Source organism: Streptopelia decaocto (assembly GCF_964273445.1).
Source record: "Streptopelia decaocto genome assembly, chromosome: 7".
NCBI classification, from domain to species: domain Eukaryota; kingdom Metazoa; phylum Chordata; class Aves; order Columbiformes; family Columbidae; genus Streptopelia; species Streptopelia decaocto.
The window spans coordinates 29,403,510-29,423,168 of NC_138661.1; the positions used below are offsets into that span (position 1 = coordinate 29,403,510).

At 35.0% G+C, this 19,659-nt stretch overlaps 1 protein-coding gene across 6 annotated transcripts in view; it reads left to right on the forward strand.

Moving 5' to 3' along the window:
• Positions 1–19,659, forward strand: part of STRN3 (striatin 3) — a 64,334-nt gene that overhangs the window by 37,337 nt on the left and 7,338 nt on the right. For 4 of the 6 annotated variants that reach the window (XM_082059290.1, XM_082059291.1, XM_082059293.1 and 1 more), the window contains 5 exons: positions 3,216–3,356; positions 8,925–9,058; positions 16,122–16,297; positions 16,429–16,476; positions 18,780–18,901. In XM_082059290.1, coding sequence (XP_081915416.1) covers positions 3,216–3,356; positions 8,925–9,058; positions 16,122–16,297; positions 16,429–16,476; positions 18,780–18,901 — 621 coding nt within the window. The remainder of the gene's footprint in view (positions 1–3,215; positions 3,357–8,924; positions 9,059–16,121; positions 16,298–16,428; positions 16,477–18,779; positions 18,902–19,659) is intronic. The other 2 variants (XM_082059294.1, XM_082059295.1) reach the window with 1 other exon arrangement.

Sequence of the window (19,659 nt, forward strand, 5' to 3'; positions counted from 1 at the left end):
GTCTGTGTTTAGACTCTTGTCTTCATAACAGGGTCTTCATAGCCCTGCCCAGGTGTGATAACATTCATTCCAAATGTACAGATAAATAAGTGAACAGAAGTAGGTATTCTAGTACTTCTGTAGTCTGCATTCATGTGTTTTCTTTTTGGTGAAACACCTTAATTTAGGTCATCTTCTGTCAGCATGTATGTTTTCATAATGTAATACTTCTTTATTGCGTTGTGTGTGTGTTTTTTTTTTTTTTCCTCCCTGTCATGATAGTTAACATGTTATGTGGAAATACTACTTCCTTATGAAAGGATCTTTTAAAAACAAGCAAACCGACTCAACAAGCAGACAACACCACCAGAAATCACCTACAACCTATTCTGGACTTCATTGTGATAAATAAATAAGGAGGTTTGATTTCTACAAAACCAGGCTTACCTTTTACAGTAGTATGCTGAATTTAAGCCCAGTTTCTTGTCCAAGTTTGATAAGATCAGTTTTGGCAGGTGAATCAAGGGATGACTTTTTCACACAGTCTGTCACACTTTCAGGACACAATACTGTCAGGTCAGCTTATTGTGTTCTCAGTAATTTTTAAAATTAGTTTTCACATCTTTAATTGTGTGTGTGTATCACTGCTAAAGTGAAGATACTTTTATTGATTTTTTTTGTTTTCTTGAAACTTTCCTCATTTTTGCTTTCCTGCTCTTTTCTCTAATTGTTCTGTATTTATGAAAGTGTTTGTCCCATTCACTTTGCTAGCCTCGATTTCTGGAAATACAGGGTAAGAGCTGATAGACATGAAAACAGATTTGGATTTTACCATCTTCATTACTATTACCTGTGATACAGGAGGATCCTTATGTTCAGACTTGGGCTATTACATCTTGGAGCTAATAGAAATCTGCTTGTAGCTTCTCAGACTACAGCTTTTCAGCACTGAATATTCAATTACCTTTTTCATTTTTGATCTCTGAAGGAGAATCCACTGAGATGGGATTATAGGTGCTTTGCTTTTGTTCATAACAGGTTCCTATTTACTGGATTTTATTTTTATCCTAGTCTTGAATATAAAACACATCATCCAGTTCATGCCTTGAACATAGCTGCTTATGCAGAGACAGCACATTCTTATCCTTAAAAATCTCTTTGTAACATTTAATATACTTCAACAATAATGTGAAGGTACACTTATTTGAAAGCAGAAATCTGCAGAGTCTTCTGTGGTGGTGGTGGTGGCATAGTCTTGAATGTTGATATTTTTCAGCGTGAAATACAGAGAGGTTTTTGGGAACAGCAGCTGCTCTTTTGTGAACTTCAGAATGAAGCTTCCCTCTTTTGTGTGATGGATTGAGGCTGTTCTGAAGTTACGTCTGAAAGACAAGAAGTGACTAAACATACTGAAAAACACTAAAAGGCAAGGCCAACAGTCCTCAAATCAGTGATGTACTAAATGACCGTCTGGTTCAAAGTGGCAGAGCAGGAGATCTTTATCTAGTTACCTCTGAGTGTGTTCTGAGACAGACTTCTTATGCCTGTATGTTTGGTGTGAAAGCACCTCCAAAAGATGCTTCCAGTTTGGATGTGAGTAAGTTTCTAAGCCATTTTTGGCATTTTGTATTCACATGTTGAACAATTCATGCTTATTGACATTGAAAGGACAAATAGGTTTTCTTCTGGAAAGCAAAGAGTGTATTAAAGTAGACAGTTCAGGGTACCAGATATCGTGTAATTTTTGATTGCTCTATGGTATCTTCAAGAATGTATCAGCTGCTGGTCACCAGAGGTGGCTGGCTGACTGCCAACTAGAGTGAAGACAAAAGCAGGCTTTGTAGTCTGTGGGTTAGACACCTGGCCATTTAAGAAAAACTTTTTACTATGAGATCTCACCTGCTGACTAAAATTAAATATTGTACCTTTGAAATGAAATCCTCTCCATTTAGTGGCTATTAGAAAAAAAGTGTTGGTGCAAAAGAGATATTCCTCATTTTCTTTTATTTTACACTCACTTCATTAACTGAGATCACAGTTTTCTAGACTCACTTCTACCTGAGACTGGAGTGACATTTAACCATTTAAGAAAAAGTATAGTGTGTACCTTTTACTTTTTTGAGAATAAAGACTTTGGTTTAGGTTTGATTTCGTTTTTAATAAAAGTGGTACATGTCACCTCAGAATATAAGAAATTGTTTCCTAATGCTTACTTTACTAAGAAGTGGACATATTTGAAAATTATTTAAGCTCTAATATGTCCTTTTAAAGATAGTAAACACTTTATATTTTAGGAAGTTCAAAAGCATAATTTTTGGCAGCAGGGTGATGGATTTTTTTTATTTTTTTTAATGTTCTACAATAGAACTACCTGCAGTGCCAGAAAGGAATCCTTTATCAATTAGAAGTCTTGAATCATTGTGGACTATTTTCTTTAAAGGGATTCTGTCACTGAAATTTCACTTGACGATTGAAGTTTGACTTTTTGATGTGTAAGCTATAAGCAAGAATGAATTTATTACTTAAAAAAAAATCATAACATACTACTCTTATTTGCTAGTATCTGCATCATTAATTTAGTGCACAATACAATTCAGTATGCTTTGTTTCTAGAGGCATGCTTGTATAATAAGGGTAACATACATCTGCAGTTTCATAGAGTGGTGGAATAATTCTCGCTCTTGTGTTTAATAAACACTTCATACAGTTTAAATACCATTCAAAAGCAGGGAAAGTTAATTGTTTGTTGCACCCCTGTTATGAGTTGTCTGTACTTTTTCCCTCATTTTTTATTTTTTATTTGCACTCTGTTTTTAAGTGTTAAATTGTTTAGTATAGTTAAAGTTGTGTTATATTATTAGCAAATGTTTAATTCATTTGTATTTTAATAATTAATGTTCTTTTGATATTTGCCTTGGCTTCAGTAGAGCTGTAAGATGATTTTTTTCTCTCCTACAGGAAATTGTAGAATAGATCTACAGAACACAAAGGAATTATTCTTTGATTTAGTGAATTAAAACTGTTTACTTGTAGTTTTCAGATTTGATGTATTAACTCATTCTTTTAATTTCCAAAAGTTCAATTTTTTTAATATACAAAGACAAAAACAAAGCGATGTATTTCTTTGAAGGAGGTCCCATCATTAATATTCTTGTTTAATTAGTTTAGTGGATTTTTAGACTTCAAGTCAAGCGGTAGCAATCAAATGAATCTTTGCTGCTGACATTAATTTACAGGAGTCAACAGGACAAAACTTCACGACATGATAGCTGATCTGGGCGATGATGAGATACCCCACATCCCTTCAGGAATCATTAATCAATCTAGGTCACCCTCTTCTAGAATGACTGATCATGAAGGTGCAAGAGCAGAGGAAGGTACAAAAAATTCAGCTACTTCTTATATACCAGGAGTTTTCTTTTACAAAGCACACGCTGTAATTTACTGTCCCCTCTATAAAGTATAATGCAATTGCAGATTGCCACATTATTATTTTATTTGCAGTTCTTCCCAAATGGTTTTATGAGAATATGGCTTGAGTTTGTGGCTTATTGTAATTCACCATTATTTTATAAGTATTTCTTAAACAACTTTATTTACAGCAGTGTGTTCTGAAATTATTCACTGTTAAATCCCCATTTGCAGACCCCACCTGTCAGCAAAACCTTTTACAAATAGGGTGTTATTGATTGAGGGGGGAAAAAGGTGAGTATTAACACTTGATACACAGTTTGCATTTTAAAGTGAAAGTTAAAAGTGGGTATTTAAGTTACAAGACTAATTTGTCTCTTTTCCTCAGGTTTAATGTTCTCTTTTTTGAAATTCTCTTGGTCTATATACACAAATGTACAAAGACACTATTTCTTTACAAAATATTGATTTCAATTTCAGGGTCATCTTAGACAATGGAAGTTATTGGAAAACTATTATCTAAAAGGTCTAAAATCTTGTATTCAGCTTTAAGTTTTTTGTTTTAAATAAATTATTTTCCTTGTGTTAACTTTGAGATTAGAATATCATTATGTAAATTCCTCTCTTCAGAACATGTTTATTCAAAATACTCAGCTGAATTCAGATTTGGCTCCTTTGTATCATCTTTGAGCCATTAGACTGGGCATCGTGTCAACTATACTAGAAGTGGAAAGAATTTGTGTTATTACTGATCTTGATAATCTGTTGGTTCTCCTGTTCTATCATCACTGCCCCCACAAATGCCTGTTACCAGGAAGCAGGAAAATATAAATTTTGCTGGGGGGTGTTGTTGCTTCCCCAAACTATTGTTCTACAAAAGTGTTTGTCTTCCCACCTTTAGTTTTACTGCCTTCCTTTTAATCTTTGTTTTATTTACAACTTAAAGATAAACTAGTATAAAATTTACCTGTGGAGTGCAATCGAAAAACCTGCTGCTGAAGATCCACTTGGTAACACTTGTGGACATACATTTAGTCTGTATTTAGGCTTAGTATTTATATGCTTTAGGTTGATTTTTTTATCCGTTTTAAGGTATTATGGGCATATGACCCTTCAGTTACAGGTCCCTCAGTTTGTCTTAGGGTGTTTTTTTCTTAGTCCATATGTGTTAAGGAGAACTCATACAGCTGTTGTTTCTTTTAGAGACTTTACATGAAAAAATTATATTGGACAAATCAACCTTTTTGAAGAAATAGATGCTAAATTTTCATTTGATTTGGACTGATTTTTATTGCCTGGTTCCTGTAGCACAAACATTGTGCTCCGCTTCACGTAAAGATTGTCCATGCTATTTTCAAGTAAACTGTATTTCAGGATTATATTTTCATGCTATTTAATGTATTAATATGTTTTCAGCTTACCAGTGTATTTTGGGCTTTATTCACTAGGAGTAGTAATATGAATATCTCTACCATCATATGTGCTAATTGTGGTTTCTGCATAGCTTTTAAACTTGAATATTAGAGCTTAAATTTTGCTGTTGGATCAGAAAGTCTATCCTGAATGCTATGTGGCTTTCAGAGTTTTTGTCTGTACCATATGGTGCAAAGTTGCAAAAAAAACAAGCTTTGTGGTGTCTTCTAGGTCTCTCTTTTGGTAACAAGGCCAAATGATTCATTATCATAAAATGCAGATTTTGCTCAATTTTTTGTTCAGCTGTGTTTTAAAAGCTAAGTTTTTTGCAGACAAGTGGGACACCCTGGCTTATGCTGATGAATGTTACCAAGCCATGTAACTGTATGTAAGGTTTATGCTACACTGTGAAATGTTACAGTTCTGAGACAGTGGTTGATAATTTTGTTTTTGTATAGAGAAGAAAGTGTTGTTTAGCTCACTTTTTTTTTTTTTTTTTCTTGAGGGGAGGAGAAGTTCCAGAGAGGAAAGTAAACCATGGTGCTAATTAGCTGAGAATATATCTTTCATACATCTGGCAGTGTGGGTTTTGCTTTGGTGGTTTTCTTTTTTCACTCAAGTGCCTGGTTAAATATGATGAGAAAATTGTTATGCTGTAATTAAACTTTATAGTTTTGGCCATAAAAATGTGGGGCTTCCATTCCACCATATTGTGTGTCTTTCAGAAACAGAATCAGCTGTAATACAATGCTCAATTCAAAGCATTATACAGAGAATTATTACTTAGGGTTGTTTAAGATCTATAGATTGTGGGGGTGTCAATCTACAGATTGACAAAAAAATAGCAGTAAGCTAATTGCTCAGGTATTAACTGCTAGTTTTGGTATACCATGTATTACCTTTCTGGAAAACAAGATTAAGGTGTCCCTGTCGTAGAGCAGGCAACAACAGCATATATGAACATACATATCTAAATAGAGATTTAAGCAGTTTCAGTCTGTACAAATATTACTGCTTGATTTTTGACTTGATTATGTGTGGTGTCAAGCACTTGAGGGTAAGAAGTGCTGGTTTAGGATTGACCAAGCAAGTATTTAATAATTGTATTTTTTTCACATAGTTTCACCTGCAAGGAAACTTGTACTATCACTTCAATTTTTACCTGATATTTAACAATTGCAAACTCAGTTAAACATATACATTATGCTGTGAGGATAATATTGTACTCTGTGTTAGAAAAATACTTTGATTTTTTTAAAGATGAAAAGTATTCGACAAGGTAATTTAACTTTATAATTTGCAAATATCCATTGATGCGTTGTTTTCGTTCGGCAGGGTTGTCTTTATTTTTAGTAGCTATATCATCATGCATCTTTCATTGTGTTGCTTTTCAGGCTTTTCTTTTTATAAAAACAGCTTGCAACCAGTTTCTAAACTTATTTGAATAGGTCTCATTTTAAAATAATAACATGTGCAAATAAATTAAAATATACAACATATTATGCTTACATACTGGCAACATTAGTATTGAGAAATATGCTTCTAAATTTTGGATAGCATTAATTGGAAGCTTTTAATAAATATTCACCCCTGATGCAAATAAAACTTGATAAATTTATGATTTAGACTCCTGGTGTAAAGCATATGTCAGTCTGTTAAGGACAGATTATATTAATTTCACAAAGAATTAGTGTGACAAGTTCAGGGGCTTATTTTAAACATTGTGAGCCTGTCTTAAAGATCAAATAGGAGTCACAGCATCACAACAGGAATGGAAAGCATCCTCAAATTTAAAATGAGCATTTTGCCTCCTTTACCCAGTGATCAGCAGATTGTATAGTGGCTTCTGTAGTGACTTGGGAGGTTTTACTTATAAATAGATACATGGATTTGGGAGGCTGGGACCTTGTCAAGACAATAGAGGTGAGCCGGTTTTGGAATCTCCCAATGTAAGGATTGCAGTATTTCCGTGGGAGATTAAAAGGGGGGGAGGAAAAAACAAGCAAACAAACAAAAAACCCACACACAACACATGCATGCACAAATTCAACCAAACATTGAAGGCAACAACAACAAAACCCCTAAAAAGCCCTCTGTTTCTTCTGTGGCCCTTATTTTTTTTTTTCCTCCTACTCATTTTCTGTGAGAAAAGACTCAGGAAAAACTTGGTCTCTGAAGTAATTGAGGGGCTAATTGCTGTTCATTTGAGGATTTAATAATTTAGGTTTGCCCAGAGAATGTTTGCGATGTTATTTTATTTCCTGTTTCATATAAAGTATTGTTTGTATCTCCTTTTTTACTCAGCTCAGACACTTTCATTAAGAAATCAATCCATAGAAATTCTGATCTCATCTAGTAAGCGTGAATGACTAGATACCCCCTCACACCTCCCAAAAAAGCCCAGAAACTAATAATAAGGGAAGTAGATGAGAATATGGAAAATATTTAGGTATTTTCTAAGAATATGCCCTTTTCTGAAATATGAGTTGTTTGGAATAGACTGTCAAATTGAGGGGTTTAGTAAAATAGTAAGAGAAGTGAAAAACTTACTCATCTAAAGGCATGGTAAGCTATTTTTGGCTTTTAATTTAATGTAGTATTCTGATGAGTCAAGATCTGTATATACATTGAGAATGTTTTAAAAAGAGGTGATTGTGCATAGCAGTTGTACAAACAGCAGTCTTCATTCTTGCATAGATTATCTTTTTAGATTCTCACATATAGTTGTGTTGTCTGTGCTAATAAGCTTGCATTTTTCAGTACTACAGTAGTTCGCAAGCATTAGAAACTTGTTTTAATCTTGAGAAGTGAGTTTTGATGTGGTTTGACTGGCTCCTCTTTGCATAGCCATAGCAATGGTGCCAGGCATCTGTAACTTTACACCTTGTCTTAATTACTTTTCTTCAGCTGGAGTAGAACATAACTAGGTTACCATTCAGATAGTGGTGATAATAATAAATATGCATGTTCAAAACAGGAATGTGTTGATTATTAGTTGGCTTGTTTGGAACTATTTTTGTAAGACAAAAAAACCCACCAGAATATGGGTGTTTTTGAGATCTGGAAGCTTTATTTTCTCTGAGTTTGTGTTTTTTTTCTGAGAGGATTAGAAACAAGGGGTGACATTAAAGTGAGACCATGACACTCTATTCCAAATCAGTGAAATCCAAAAGTCAAGCAAGTTTAGTTTTAAAAGATGTCAGATATGATTTAACATATGTTGCACGTTTGCACTTAGCTGAAGTTTAGGTACTCCACCTAACAAGTATCCTAATTTTTGCACAGAAAGGAATACTGATAAGTAAAAGCAGCTTCTAAGATATGCTGAAGTATTACAATGTTTAAACCTTTATTCCTGTTCCTTACTGCTAAATTGATATTTGTGAGTAGAAGGATATATACAGAATCGTTGCAAAGTGTAAAGAAAATGGGTGAATATTTGAAACTTTATTATTCAGAATGAATCGTTATATATAATTTGTATTTATTTTACATGATAATTAACAGCAATGTTAAATTTTAATTTGGGGTAGGCATAGCTAGCTAAGATAAATGTCAGTTGAGTCTATTTTAAATTAGAATCCAAAATCATGCTGGGAGAATAAGACAGGAATTCATGAATAACAGATGTTTTAATTTTTTTAATCATCTGAAAAATCAAAGTAGAAGAAATGTTTTGCAGGGGGCCTTTACCCTGAGAGACAAAAATTACTTACACATGCAAGTAGAGATATTTGACTAGTATAAACCACAGAGACGAATTTGCAAATGGTTAGAAGGCAAATCGCATGGTGTAGTGAGCGAAATATCTAGCTGAAAACTTGGATACACTTGATGCTGCAATGTAAAGAAATGTTAGTCAAGTCACTTGTCACTAGTATTGAACACTTCCGTAAAGTAAGTTGAAATCAAATGATGAATCGTGAAAAAAGTTTTGTAATTAATATGTGTGTGTGTTTGCACGTGTGTGTGTCATCATGCTCTGTTTTAGTTGGGGCAGTATGTAGAGTGTACAAGTTCAGTTTTAAACTCTGTTTTGCTTTTAAGTGATGAATAATGCAGTTTTTCATCGGTTTGAATTATTACATTGAGACTTAAAGAAACTGTTTTGTTCTTTGTAGCTGAGCCAATAATGTTTCCACCTGGAGGAGGCAAGTCATTTATTACGGGTTCTGATGATGTGTTGTTAAGTGTACTGGGCCTTGGAGACCTTGCAGACTTGACAGTAACAAATGATGCAGACTATAGTTATGATGTAAGTGCAATTTTATTTTAAAATTCTTTATAGAGTTTAATCAATAGTAGTTGGGTCCCTTCTCCCCCACCCTGAACATTATAGATGCAGAGAACAGAGATTTCATTAGCAAAAACTATTACTTGGGAGGAGGAGGAAGCACCTTGTGAATGGGCTAAATAAGGTGGATATTAAAAGTTAACTGAGATGACTTGCTTGTTTTCTACTTAGATAACTTAATTCAGATTTTGTCACTGGAGGAATGTGTTATGACATAAAATACAGACTGACATCTTAACATGAATTTATTTGATCAAAAATAGCAATGCAACACTCATATGGAGTATTGAGAAGACATGGCAAAAACCATAAATACTGACGTTAACTTATTTGTTTGCTTTCTGTGGGTTTATGTAGTGTTAACAGCATAGACCGTATATAGTAGTATATATCAGATGTAAGCTTTTAGAGTATGTTTTTATTGCAATCCAGAGTATTCTGAGATTCCTTTGACCATATTCATCAAGCTACTACCAGTAGTTTTATAGGATTTTTTTGTTGGCTAGTAACATTTGATGGCTGGTTAGGGAAGTGTTCAGGTAAGTCCTAGATATTGTATTTAAAGTGACTTATGTTTTGGGGTTGTAGTGTTTGGTTTTTTGGGGTTTTTTTAAAATTGCTGTTGGTAAGGAACCTCTCTGTTTCTGTAACATTTCAAGTTAGATACATGGTGTTTGTATTGGCAACCATTACTGGGGATTTTCTTAAAATCTTACATTCTCCAAAGTGAAGAAATAAGTTGTTTATCGCTTTTTAAACAGTCTGAAAATACTTCTGTGTGACTGCACACCTTTTTTCTTTTAATCATATTTATCCTTCAGTATTTAAAACTGGAAGGATTCTTAATTACTGTAATGAAGTAAGAGCTAATATTTCCATTTCTCCATTATGGCAGTGTGTTATGTTACATAGTTCCATTTCCTGAATAACAAATTAAAATGTTAATGATCCATCCTGGATATTACTGGACTGTATAAAAATAAATTAAAGAGATTTTTTTTAAATATTGAGAGTAGTTTTAAAATTTTAATAATAAATTGTCCTTCTTACAATAAAGATTCATCTTCACATTGTCCATTTCATTTCAAATGACATAGCACTTCTGGGAAATCAGATGACTTAATATCAGAGTTTGGTTTCAGCTCTTTGCATCTTAACTTTCTCAGGATTTTGCTGTCTGTCTAGCTAAATCTCTTGTGTGATCATGTGTATGATGTGTCTGACTGGAGGGTCCTGTACAAGTGTTTAGAAAATTACTATTTTTTGGTAAGTTTCAGTGAAATGTATGAAAAAGTGGACTTCAAAGAAAAGTTTTTCAGAAGCTTCAATTGTAAGTGCTTTAAGGCAGCTTAAATTTGAAGCATTCAGAACTGGATGTTCTGAACCACTACTCCTAACTAGTACTAATTTCTCCTGGGAATTATGAAGTTGAATAGTCAGGGGTTGTTGTACATAGTGCTGTATTTACTTGGTTGAATAACTGCTAAATGCTCCTGTCTGTATCTTCATCAAAGAGTTAAGAGAAGCTTGGTTTAATGGTATTTATTTTAAAGCAGTTAAGAATCTCAAATCCAGCTTCTGAACTTGTTTATTGATTGTTTTATTTTCTTCAAGTGTTATCCTGGTTTTACTGATAGTAAGTATGAGGCATCAAAAAACTAAATGGTATACTTTCAGTAGTGAGGCAGCTACAGTTGTGAGATTAGGTCACAGATTGTTTTTGCAGTTGTATTGCATTCTATGTCTGTCCTATTCCTGAGTTCAAAACTTTGGAGTATTGAGGTCTGGTGGGTCACTCTTGCTCTTCATTAAATTTATAAAGGTAAAATGACAATATTTGGATCTTAAGGCACATGTTCATAATCACAGAATTTTCTGTTTCTTTTTTTCTTTTAAAAACTAAAATATTTGTTATGCACCTTTCTTTCCTCTTCTGCCCACCAAAATCCCAAATCAGCCCATATGCTGGACAATTAATGTATGGACTAATTAGTATGGTGACCCATATGGTTGATCTGTAATATTGTATTTTGCATGGCTCCATTCTTGGTTGGCTATTTTTAATGCCATGAGAATGATTATCAGTCAAAATTCGTAGCATAAATTCTAATATCTGTACAACTCCAGTATTAGCAGAATACTCTAGATCTCTATTGTAGATTGTTACCTGTTGTTCTCCAATTAGCTGTCCATTGAGAATTACTGTATACATGGAAGGAACACGAAATTCCTGGGCTGAAATTATAGCAGTCTGGAAGAATGGTGAGAAGAAGCATCACTAATCTTGTACTTTTTCTTAAGCATTTTTGGGTTGTTTTTAACTACTGTCAGAGGCCTGTGCTGAGCCAGAAGTATCTTAGATCAAAATAATGCAATAATTAATAATGAAATAATAAAAGTTCTGATGCCGTAATAGCAAATCTATGCCATGTCTTTCTTTGCTAAAGAGATTACAAGAATGTCTTTGATGTAAAAGAAGGAATTTGTGATGTCTCCTTCAAGAACTCCAGTAGTGTAGGGAAAGTTGGTCTGTAGAGGATGCCCTGTGAGAGAGAGACTTTCAGAAGCAAGATCTGTTTTGAGGAAAATGTCATGCTTGATTGCAACGCTGCAACTTTGCGATATGTTTTCCTCTTTTGTGAGGTACAGCTTCTTCATAAAACAGTGCATAGCCATTTTGTTTTTTCCAAGGAGGAGTAGTATTTACAGGTGAGCCAAGACACACTCAGGAAGCATTACAATGAGTAGTTGATACCAACGGATCAAACTGTTTCAGAAGAATCTGTGGGACTTCTGACAAACCCGACAATACAGTTTTTATTGTGCAAGGAGCGATGCAGAATAGAACTTGGAGTTGCCTTTACTGCCTTGGGAAACTTAAAGCAGAGAATAGAAGTGATAAATATGCAAGTATGAAATGCTGCCTGAGCTAGCAAGGAATTTACAGCAGAAGGCAGTACCTCACAAATTTGTCAATGGTTTGAGGTTGTCAGTTATTCTGTAGATGAAGATGATCTTATTGCTTCAGTGTAGTTGGAGATCTAAAATTTTCTCATTGAGACACTTCATTAGAGGCTCTTTAATTACAGCTTGGTGTGAGAGGTGTGTGTGGAGATGTTATTTCATGTTTTAATATCTGGCTAATACAGGAGACAAAAGGTTTTGCTTTCTTACTACTTCATTCACCAAATAGGGATGAGAAGTGATTACTATAGTTGTCACTTGGTTTCCTTCCTTCCTATCCAGTCCTGCTTTCCCAGTGCTCTTAACACATCTGTTATCTTTTAAAGCACATCTGAAAAATGCGTGGTGGCTTCTGGCTTATTCTGACTTGAAGTATCCACTAACACAGATTGAAAGAATTTTTTTGATACTTTTATTTAAGAAAGGAATCTCTGTCCTGTCACGGATCTGAAGAGACTGTTGGTTCTCCATCACAGTGTTCCTTCAGGTTAAAAATTCCTTGATAGTTCTTGATTTCTGATGTTGTTTCCACGTAACTGTGGATCTGCAGTGCAATAAGATCATGTCTTATCTTGTACCTGTAACACAGCACTTGTAGGACACCTTAATCTCATGCCCCTTTGAGCTTAGCTGAAGCCACCTCCTTTTCCAGTGAATCTCCAGATAAGCAGATAATATTAAGCAAAATTAATGTTTAAGTAAAACAACAACAGAACCCAAATACTTAATATTCCCACTTTTTGCATTTTGTTCCCAATAGTTCCATGTTCTTAAAATGCTTGTGTGAGCCATTAGTAGTGCATGAGTAAATAAAGCCACAAGAGGGTTCCACTGGCTTTCATGTTGCAATCCCTGATGAGGGTTATATTTTGAAAACAAGAGGATATGTGGACAGAATGGGGATAATGTTTTAAATTTTAAGAATTTCAACTATAGCTGAAAATTTTTCTGTATGTCAGTGATTTAGTCCACCAGTTGTCCACAAGACTAGTTTTCTGTAGTACAGTACAGTCAGCTCAAGTCATGTTGTTTTCAATATCTAGTTCTTTATATTTACCTCCAGTGTGTGTAGTTGTTCCGATGCTGAAGGAGTAATTTTGTTATCAAAACAAATACTGCCATTTCTATTTTCTTGGATTCCACAGCTACACTGGATGGAGTTTTCTGCTGTAGGACTGGCTGTGAAATGGAAAGTCCTCATTTTTCAGAGCATCTAAATTTTGAAATTTCTCGTCAGTTCCAACAGTATCAAGGAAAAAAAAAAACAACATTGAAACATTAGAAAACTCTGACTGTAGTTATTTGTTATTGCTTTCTAATTCACCTTTTTGCTGGAGATGCATAGTTGATTGGGTTAGGGAAATACGCATTTCCTTACTATACTGCAAGGATTCTGTTGACTGCAGGGGTAAGGAGTAGCTTCCTTCCCTGGTATCTTTTTTTTCTTTTTTTTCACGTGTTTTGTTTTGGTTTTCATGGGATGGTTTGGTTTGGTTTGCTTGTTTGTTTCTTGTTGTTTGTGTTTGTTTGCTTGCTTGCTTGTTGGTTTTTTGTTTTGTTTTGTTCAGGTGTAGTTTCATTCAGTCTGGAATGCTGGTTGTTTACAAGGCAGAATGAATAGGTTGCTGGCCTGTGTTCCCATACAGACAAAACGGGATTTTCGTTAGGTTAAATGGAGCAAGTATTACAAAGCAGGCATTTCCCATTCTGCTTGCTTCTCTAATCTGTTTAGCAATTTCTTGTGGTTTATGGTTTGTATGGGGGTTTTTTGCTCCAAGTTTAGGGAGATTCTGTGGTAAAGGTTTTTTCAGGGCATGTGAAGTGTTTTGTGTCTCCTAATGGAGACAGAGTTTTTGTTTTGGGTATTTGTGGGTGGTTTTAGGTAGGGGAACAGCAACCCTTGCTTTTGGTCAATGCTATTATTCTAAGCATCTACTCTCTGGCTGTTTGCTGAGAGTGGACTAGGATCAAGGGTCCAGCTGATCCTACTTGGTCCTGTGTAGTAAAGTCTGCCAAAGTTAATGAACTCTGTTTTCCCATTTTTGAAACATAAGGACCACTATATTAAATCCTGGGTTTTTTGAGTGGCTCTTCATCACAACTGTAATAGAAACCAGTGTGGATGGCACACCCAAATAATCAAGGTCTTCTGTCTAATCTGGGACATAACAACGTGTCCTAAAATTAGCCATTGCTGTTTCAAATGTTTAGCTTTAATTTCTCTAAGCCTCAGATCACCACAAGTACATGAGGCAACATGAGTTAGCCAGGTGGATGAATACCTTACATAATGAGGATTAAAAATACTGGGAGACTGATAGAAAAATACCTTTTTTTCACACCCCCCCCCCCCCCCTTTTTTTTTAATCCCCCTATCCACTTTAAATTTAGACAGATGAATAAATATGCAGTTTGGGCTGAAATCTATAAAGTTTAATGCAGAACTCCAGAATTCCACTCTGTTCCCCACAAGAAAAGATTATTCTTTTTAGGAAGTTTGTATATAGTATGCAGTGTAGTGCTAAATAACTTAAATCTCAATAAAAATCCACGTTATATGTCTGGTATAACAAGTTCTGGTGTTTGATCTGCATTTGGCATAGTTTGCACTTAGGCCAGAAATATACATTAATATATGAGAAAAGCAAAAGCCTGCAAGTCTGTAACTCAGAACAGTAAATTTTATTGTATGAGCCTTTATTTGCTTTGACTGGATAGAATCAAATTTAGTGTGAGTGAATAGCGATAATTCAGTCCAGGATATAGATTTGGTCCAAGAATACTTATTACAGTATATGTTACGTTATTATCTGAGTTTTATTTTCAATCCTGATAGATATGAGGTACTAAGATTTTATAAGCTATGGGAGATTTTTAGTCTCTTAATAGCATTGCTGAAAGTATCTTGGGATACTGAGAGATTCTAGCCTGTGGTTAAGAAACACACTTTAACAGCTACTTGGTGACTAGATAGGGTGTAAGGCAGACAATAGGATTAGCTTCCATCAATTCTTAGTTTGCTAATTTTGTTCATCTAACTAAAGTAAGTTTTTAAACTCTCTTTATAATTACTTGAGGGGAAGAGAGAAGTACCTGCAGATGTATTTCTCTGTATGGTGGAGGCTTAGGACAAATGGGATGTAGTGTTTTAAGAGTCTGCTCTCTGCAGAATATAAATTGATTTCAAAATTCTAAGTTAGTCTCTCGCACTCACTAGAAGACTTTGAGGTTTTCTGGTAACTCTTCTGAGTTACCTATAATCAGTATTAAGCAGCTTTATATTTTGCATTTTAGCCTAACAGTCTATAGGTAAGAGTATTAATTGGATGCTCACAATATATAAAAGTAAAGTTTGTATATATTGCTTCACATAGTAACTAAGTTATTGACTCACAAGTATATGTGAAACTCATTAAAAATATTTGTGTGATGTTATGTTTACTATCATTGTAAATGTGTATTTAAATTTGTATTACCTATTTATGTGTACATACCTTCATGCATAGAAGAATTTGAGAATTCTGTATGTTTCCTGTTATTTTTCAGTCAAGTTGCTCATCTGAGAATGATCACTCACTAGGCACCTGAGGCTCATTTTTATTAAGCTTAGGTGATAAATGAGCTTTTGACAGTTGTAATCTCTTCTTTGGGTGCAGACAACATGATAAGCAATGAAACCTTTGTCTTTTTTCAGGGAAGAATTAAAGTGTCATTGCACAAAAGGATTAAAACTAGTTTTGGAAAATCAAGGCTTCTTGTCTGTGTATTCAGCATTGTACTCCATTTCACTCTGAGACGGAAGAAACTATGACAGTAGAAAAATTTGCAGGCTGCCTTACAGGCCGGAGAGGGAGTTACAGATGCATATAGACAGATCAGTAGATAAATGCAAACTTAAGATTGAACATGCATTAGCTGAATCAAAAGTAGTGTGTTTTCCTAAAATACGGGGAGATGTATATTATACGTATTTTTAAACTCAATATAAAGTTATGCCTCTTTTCTATTTCTTTTTTTCTTTCTTTCTTTTTTTTTTTTTTTTTTTTTTTTGTACCTAAAGCTGCCAGCTAACAAAGATGCCTTCCGGAAGACTTGGAACCCTAAGTACACACTACGCAGTCATTTTGATGGAGTGCGGGCATTAGCTTTTCATCCTGTAGAGCCTGTGCTGGTTACAGCCTCTGAGGACCACACTCTAAAACTTTGGAATTTGCAGAAAACGGTTCCTGCCAAAAAGCAAGTATATGGGTTTTTATAAAATATCGATTATGTTTTAAATGCCTTTGAAATTGATTAAACTCTTAAAAATTTTCAGAGTTTTCCACTAGAGATTTCATGTAGCATAATAACTTTCATTTTTCTTTCAGGAGTGCCTCTTTAGATGTAGAACCAATCTACACATTTAGGGCCCACATGTAAGTGTTTGACATAATTATTGCTTGATAAATGTATTGTCATTATCTGATGGATTCGTAAGACACTTCAGTGTACAAGCCACGAATGTGCTCTGTTTTTACATTTTATCAACAAGGTCCCTTTTACTTTGTGAAAACAGGTAAATACTGAGTCCCTGTCGTGAGTCACACAGTCCATGATAACACAAGAAGAACAGGAAGTGATAAATGTGGTTAGTTGAAATGGAAAGGAGAGATTGTAGAAGATGAGAGTAAAATCACCTGAGTGATGCCTGTATCTTGGACTGTAGATTTTATGTATAATATATGAAGAAGATAAACAGGGTAGACTTTATTAATTGTACCTAGTGTCTTCAGATACAGATCTGAGTAATTAAAAGTACAGATGCAATCATCAGGCTCAAAAAAAAAAAAAGAATGCAGATTCAATGAGTGAAAAATCAGGATATCAAGCGAGTAGGGAGGTTCTGAATTGTTTTTATGGGCTTCAACAAGAATAAGAGATAAAATTTCATTGCCAGCATAGGCCAAAGTAGTAGATAAGGCATGGGTATTCACCAGCACGTATGCCTCTCAGCACTGGGGGAAACTTGGAAATCAGTGAAGTAACTGTTGTAATCAAAAAGTCTATTAATACCTGAGCAAAGTTCTGATAACCACAGTCAGTTCTCTTCCAGTGTCAACCCAGGCTTCCTCCTTTCCCATCTCAAGTGTGCCTACTTTGTGTGCAGAGGGTCGTTTATTACAAATATTCTCATTTCTGGCTGTGCTCTGGCCCAAGATATTGGGGAAGCGGATTGGACAAACTAGTCTGAAACAAGGAAAGATCTTTGTTGTGGCAGATGGTGACAGTGAACTGACCTGAATTAAACAACATTAGTAAAATGTGCAAGTTGAGCTGGAACTTGTAAAACTCCATAAAGCATTAACTGCTTTATTACTGTCTGAGTTTCACATGCTAATTTTGATTTCTGCTTCCTTCTAATAAGAACACAAGACAAAAATTCACGGTCTGTAGGTAGTCACAGTAGTTTGAGTGTACTTCCCCTATGTAACTAAAGATCCAGTCTCCAGTTACCACATAAGCTTCACAAGAGCTCTTTGATAAGTGTGGAAGTCAGTAACACTTCATGTGCTGGCCTTGATAATGGTGGAAAAAGAAAAAAAAGTAGTTTGTACTTGGACATCTACACATACTATCATCACCCTCCTCATTCCCTTAAGCCTTGATAGAACTTGATAGAACGTAACGTCTTATTTTTTGCACTTATTAGCTGAAGTGTAAAAAACCACTCTTCTTTAGGACAGGGTGACTAGTATGTCCTCATGTTAAAATACAAGTGTTCTTTTGAGTGATATAGGGACACTGACCAATGGAATTCTCCGTGAGTTCTTTTCCTCTGTCTAAATTTGGGCTATTATTTGGGCTTTTGTACTGAATACAAAAAGTCAAGATTTGGGAAAGTTTTGGTACAGAATTCATATACACTCTGTGGCTTCCAGTGAGGCTGATAACAAAGTAATTTTGTTATTTTTTTTACCTCACATATGCATTGAGCAACATTCCCTCTCATCCCAACTTCGTTCTGCACTTTGCCAAATACGCAGGTGGATTCAACCAATAGTCTTCATTTTCACTATCTTCAAATATGTAATTCTAGTTTGTTCATCTGCACTTAAATGACTGTTAAACTCCTTATATCCTGAGCATGGCCTGTCAGATGAGCCAGGCATCTAATTTTGGAGATACGGTTTTACAATACAGTTTAACCTGACTTAGTAGTGTGTCTAAAGGAGTAGGCCTGTGTCTTCCATCAGGCTACAGCTTGTGCTTGTCTCATATCACAGCAAACAGGTTGAAGAAGTTAAACCAGTGGAAGTCTAACCTCGGCCAAAAAGTACTTTCTAGGGTCATTTTTCTGAGCCAGTTTACTGGGGCATAGGTTACTGTCGGTTCCTAAAAAAGGATGAGAAAATAGTTGGGTGGGAGGCTACAATCATCTCTTTCAGTGCAATCTAGATTGATCTAGATGCAAGGTAAAAACTCATCGTTTGTAGATGTAGTTACTGTTGCTTCTGAGAAGTAAGGTGGTGGTCTTTGAATTTCTTGGATTTGGGTAGTTCTAGTTACTTTGTTATTAATATTTTAATAGAGGTTGGTATCACCTATTGAGACTTTAAAAAGCTTTTAACAGAATTGCTTCTTTGTAGTTTGATTTTTTTTTTTAAACTGCTTGATACAATCCAATTCATTTTGAAAGTAGATAACAAATTTTTACTTCTCTTTCTCTGTCTCCCAATAGTGGACCTGTATTGTCACTGGCAATTAGTTCCAATGGAGAACAGTGTTTCAGTGGTGGCATCGATGCAACCATCCAGTGGTGGAACATGCCTAGCCCTAATGTGGATCCATATGATACCTATGGTAAGTGCCTTTTAAAAGATAAATAACTCGTGACCATTGTCTTCAACATTAATTTGCTGTTTGATGCTAATCTGTGTTCTAGAGCTTTTGTGAAATGTAACTACCATTTATCAAGTAAATTGTGTTTTCAACTTTTTATGTGTGGTAAACATTAATTATGTATTAAACTTGCATTGGTGACATGCTTTGTGTAGAATTGTAATAGGAAGACTGGCAATTTCTGGGAATTAAACGGTAAAGAAAAAATTAATAGTACCTCTTTATTTTTAAGAAGTATGCTTACTACTTTGGACCAAAATTCCAAGTTTCTGAATGATTATTTCTTATGATAGGAATTTCTCAGAAAACTAAGATAAGTGTACTCAAATTCTATGTCCCATGTTTCTGATTTCCATCTCAGTTCCCATAACCAATGTCTATAAAATTAAAGAGCTGATAACTGCTTGGAAAACTGTGCATCACTGTCCTACTATTGATGGTGATCAGTATTTTGAATCATAGAACCATAGAATACCAGGTTGGAACGGGCCACAAGGATCATCTGGTCCAGCCTTTCTTGGCAAAAGCATGGTCTAGACAAGATGGCCCAGCACCCTGTCCAGCTGAATCTTAAAAGTGTCCAATGTTGGGGAATCCACCACTTTCCTGGGGAGATTATTCCTATGGATGATTGTGCGCATCATGAAATATTTCCCTCTTGTGTCCAATTGAAATCTCCTCAGGAGTAACTTGTACCCATTGCCCCTCATCTTTTTCAT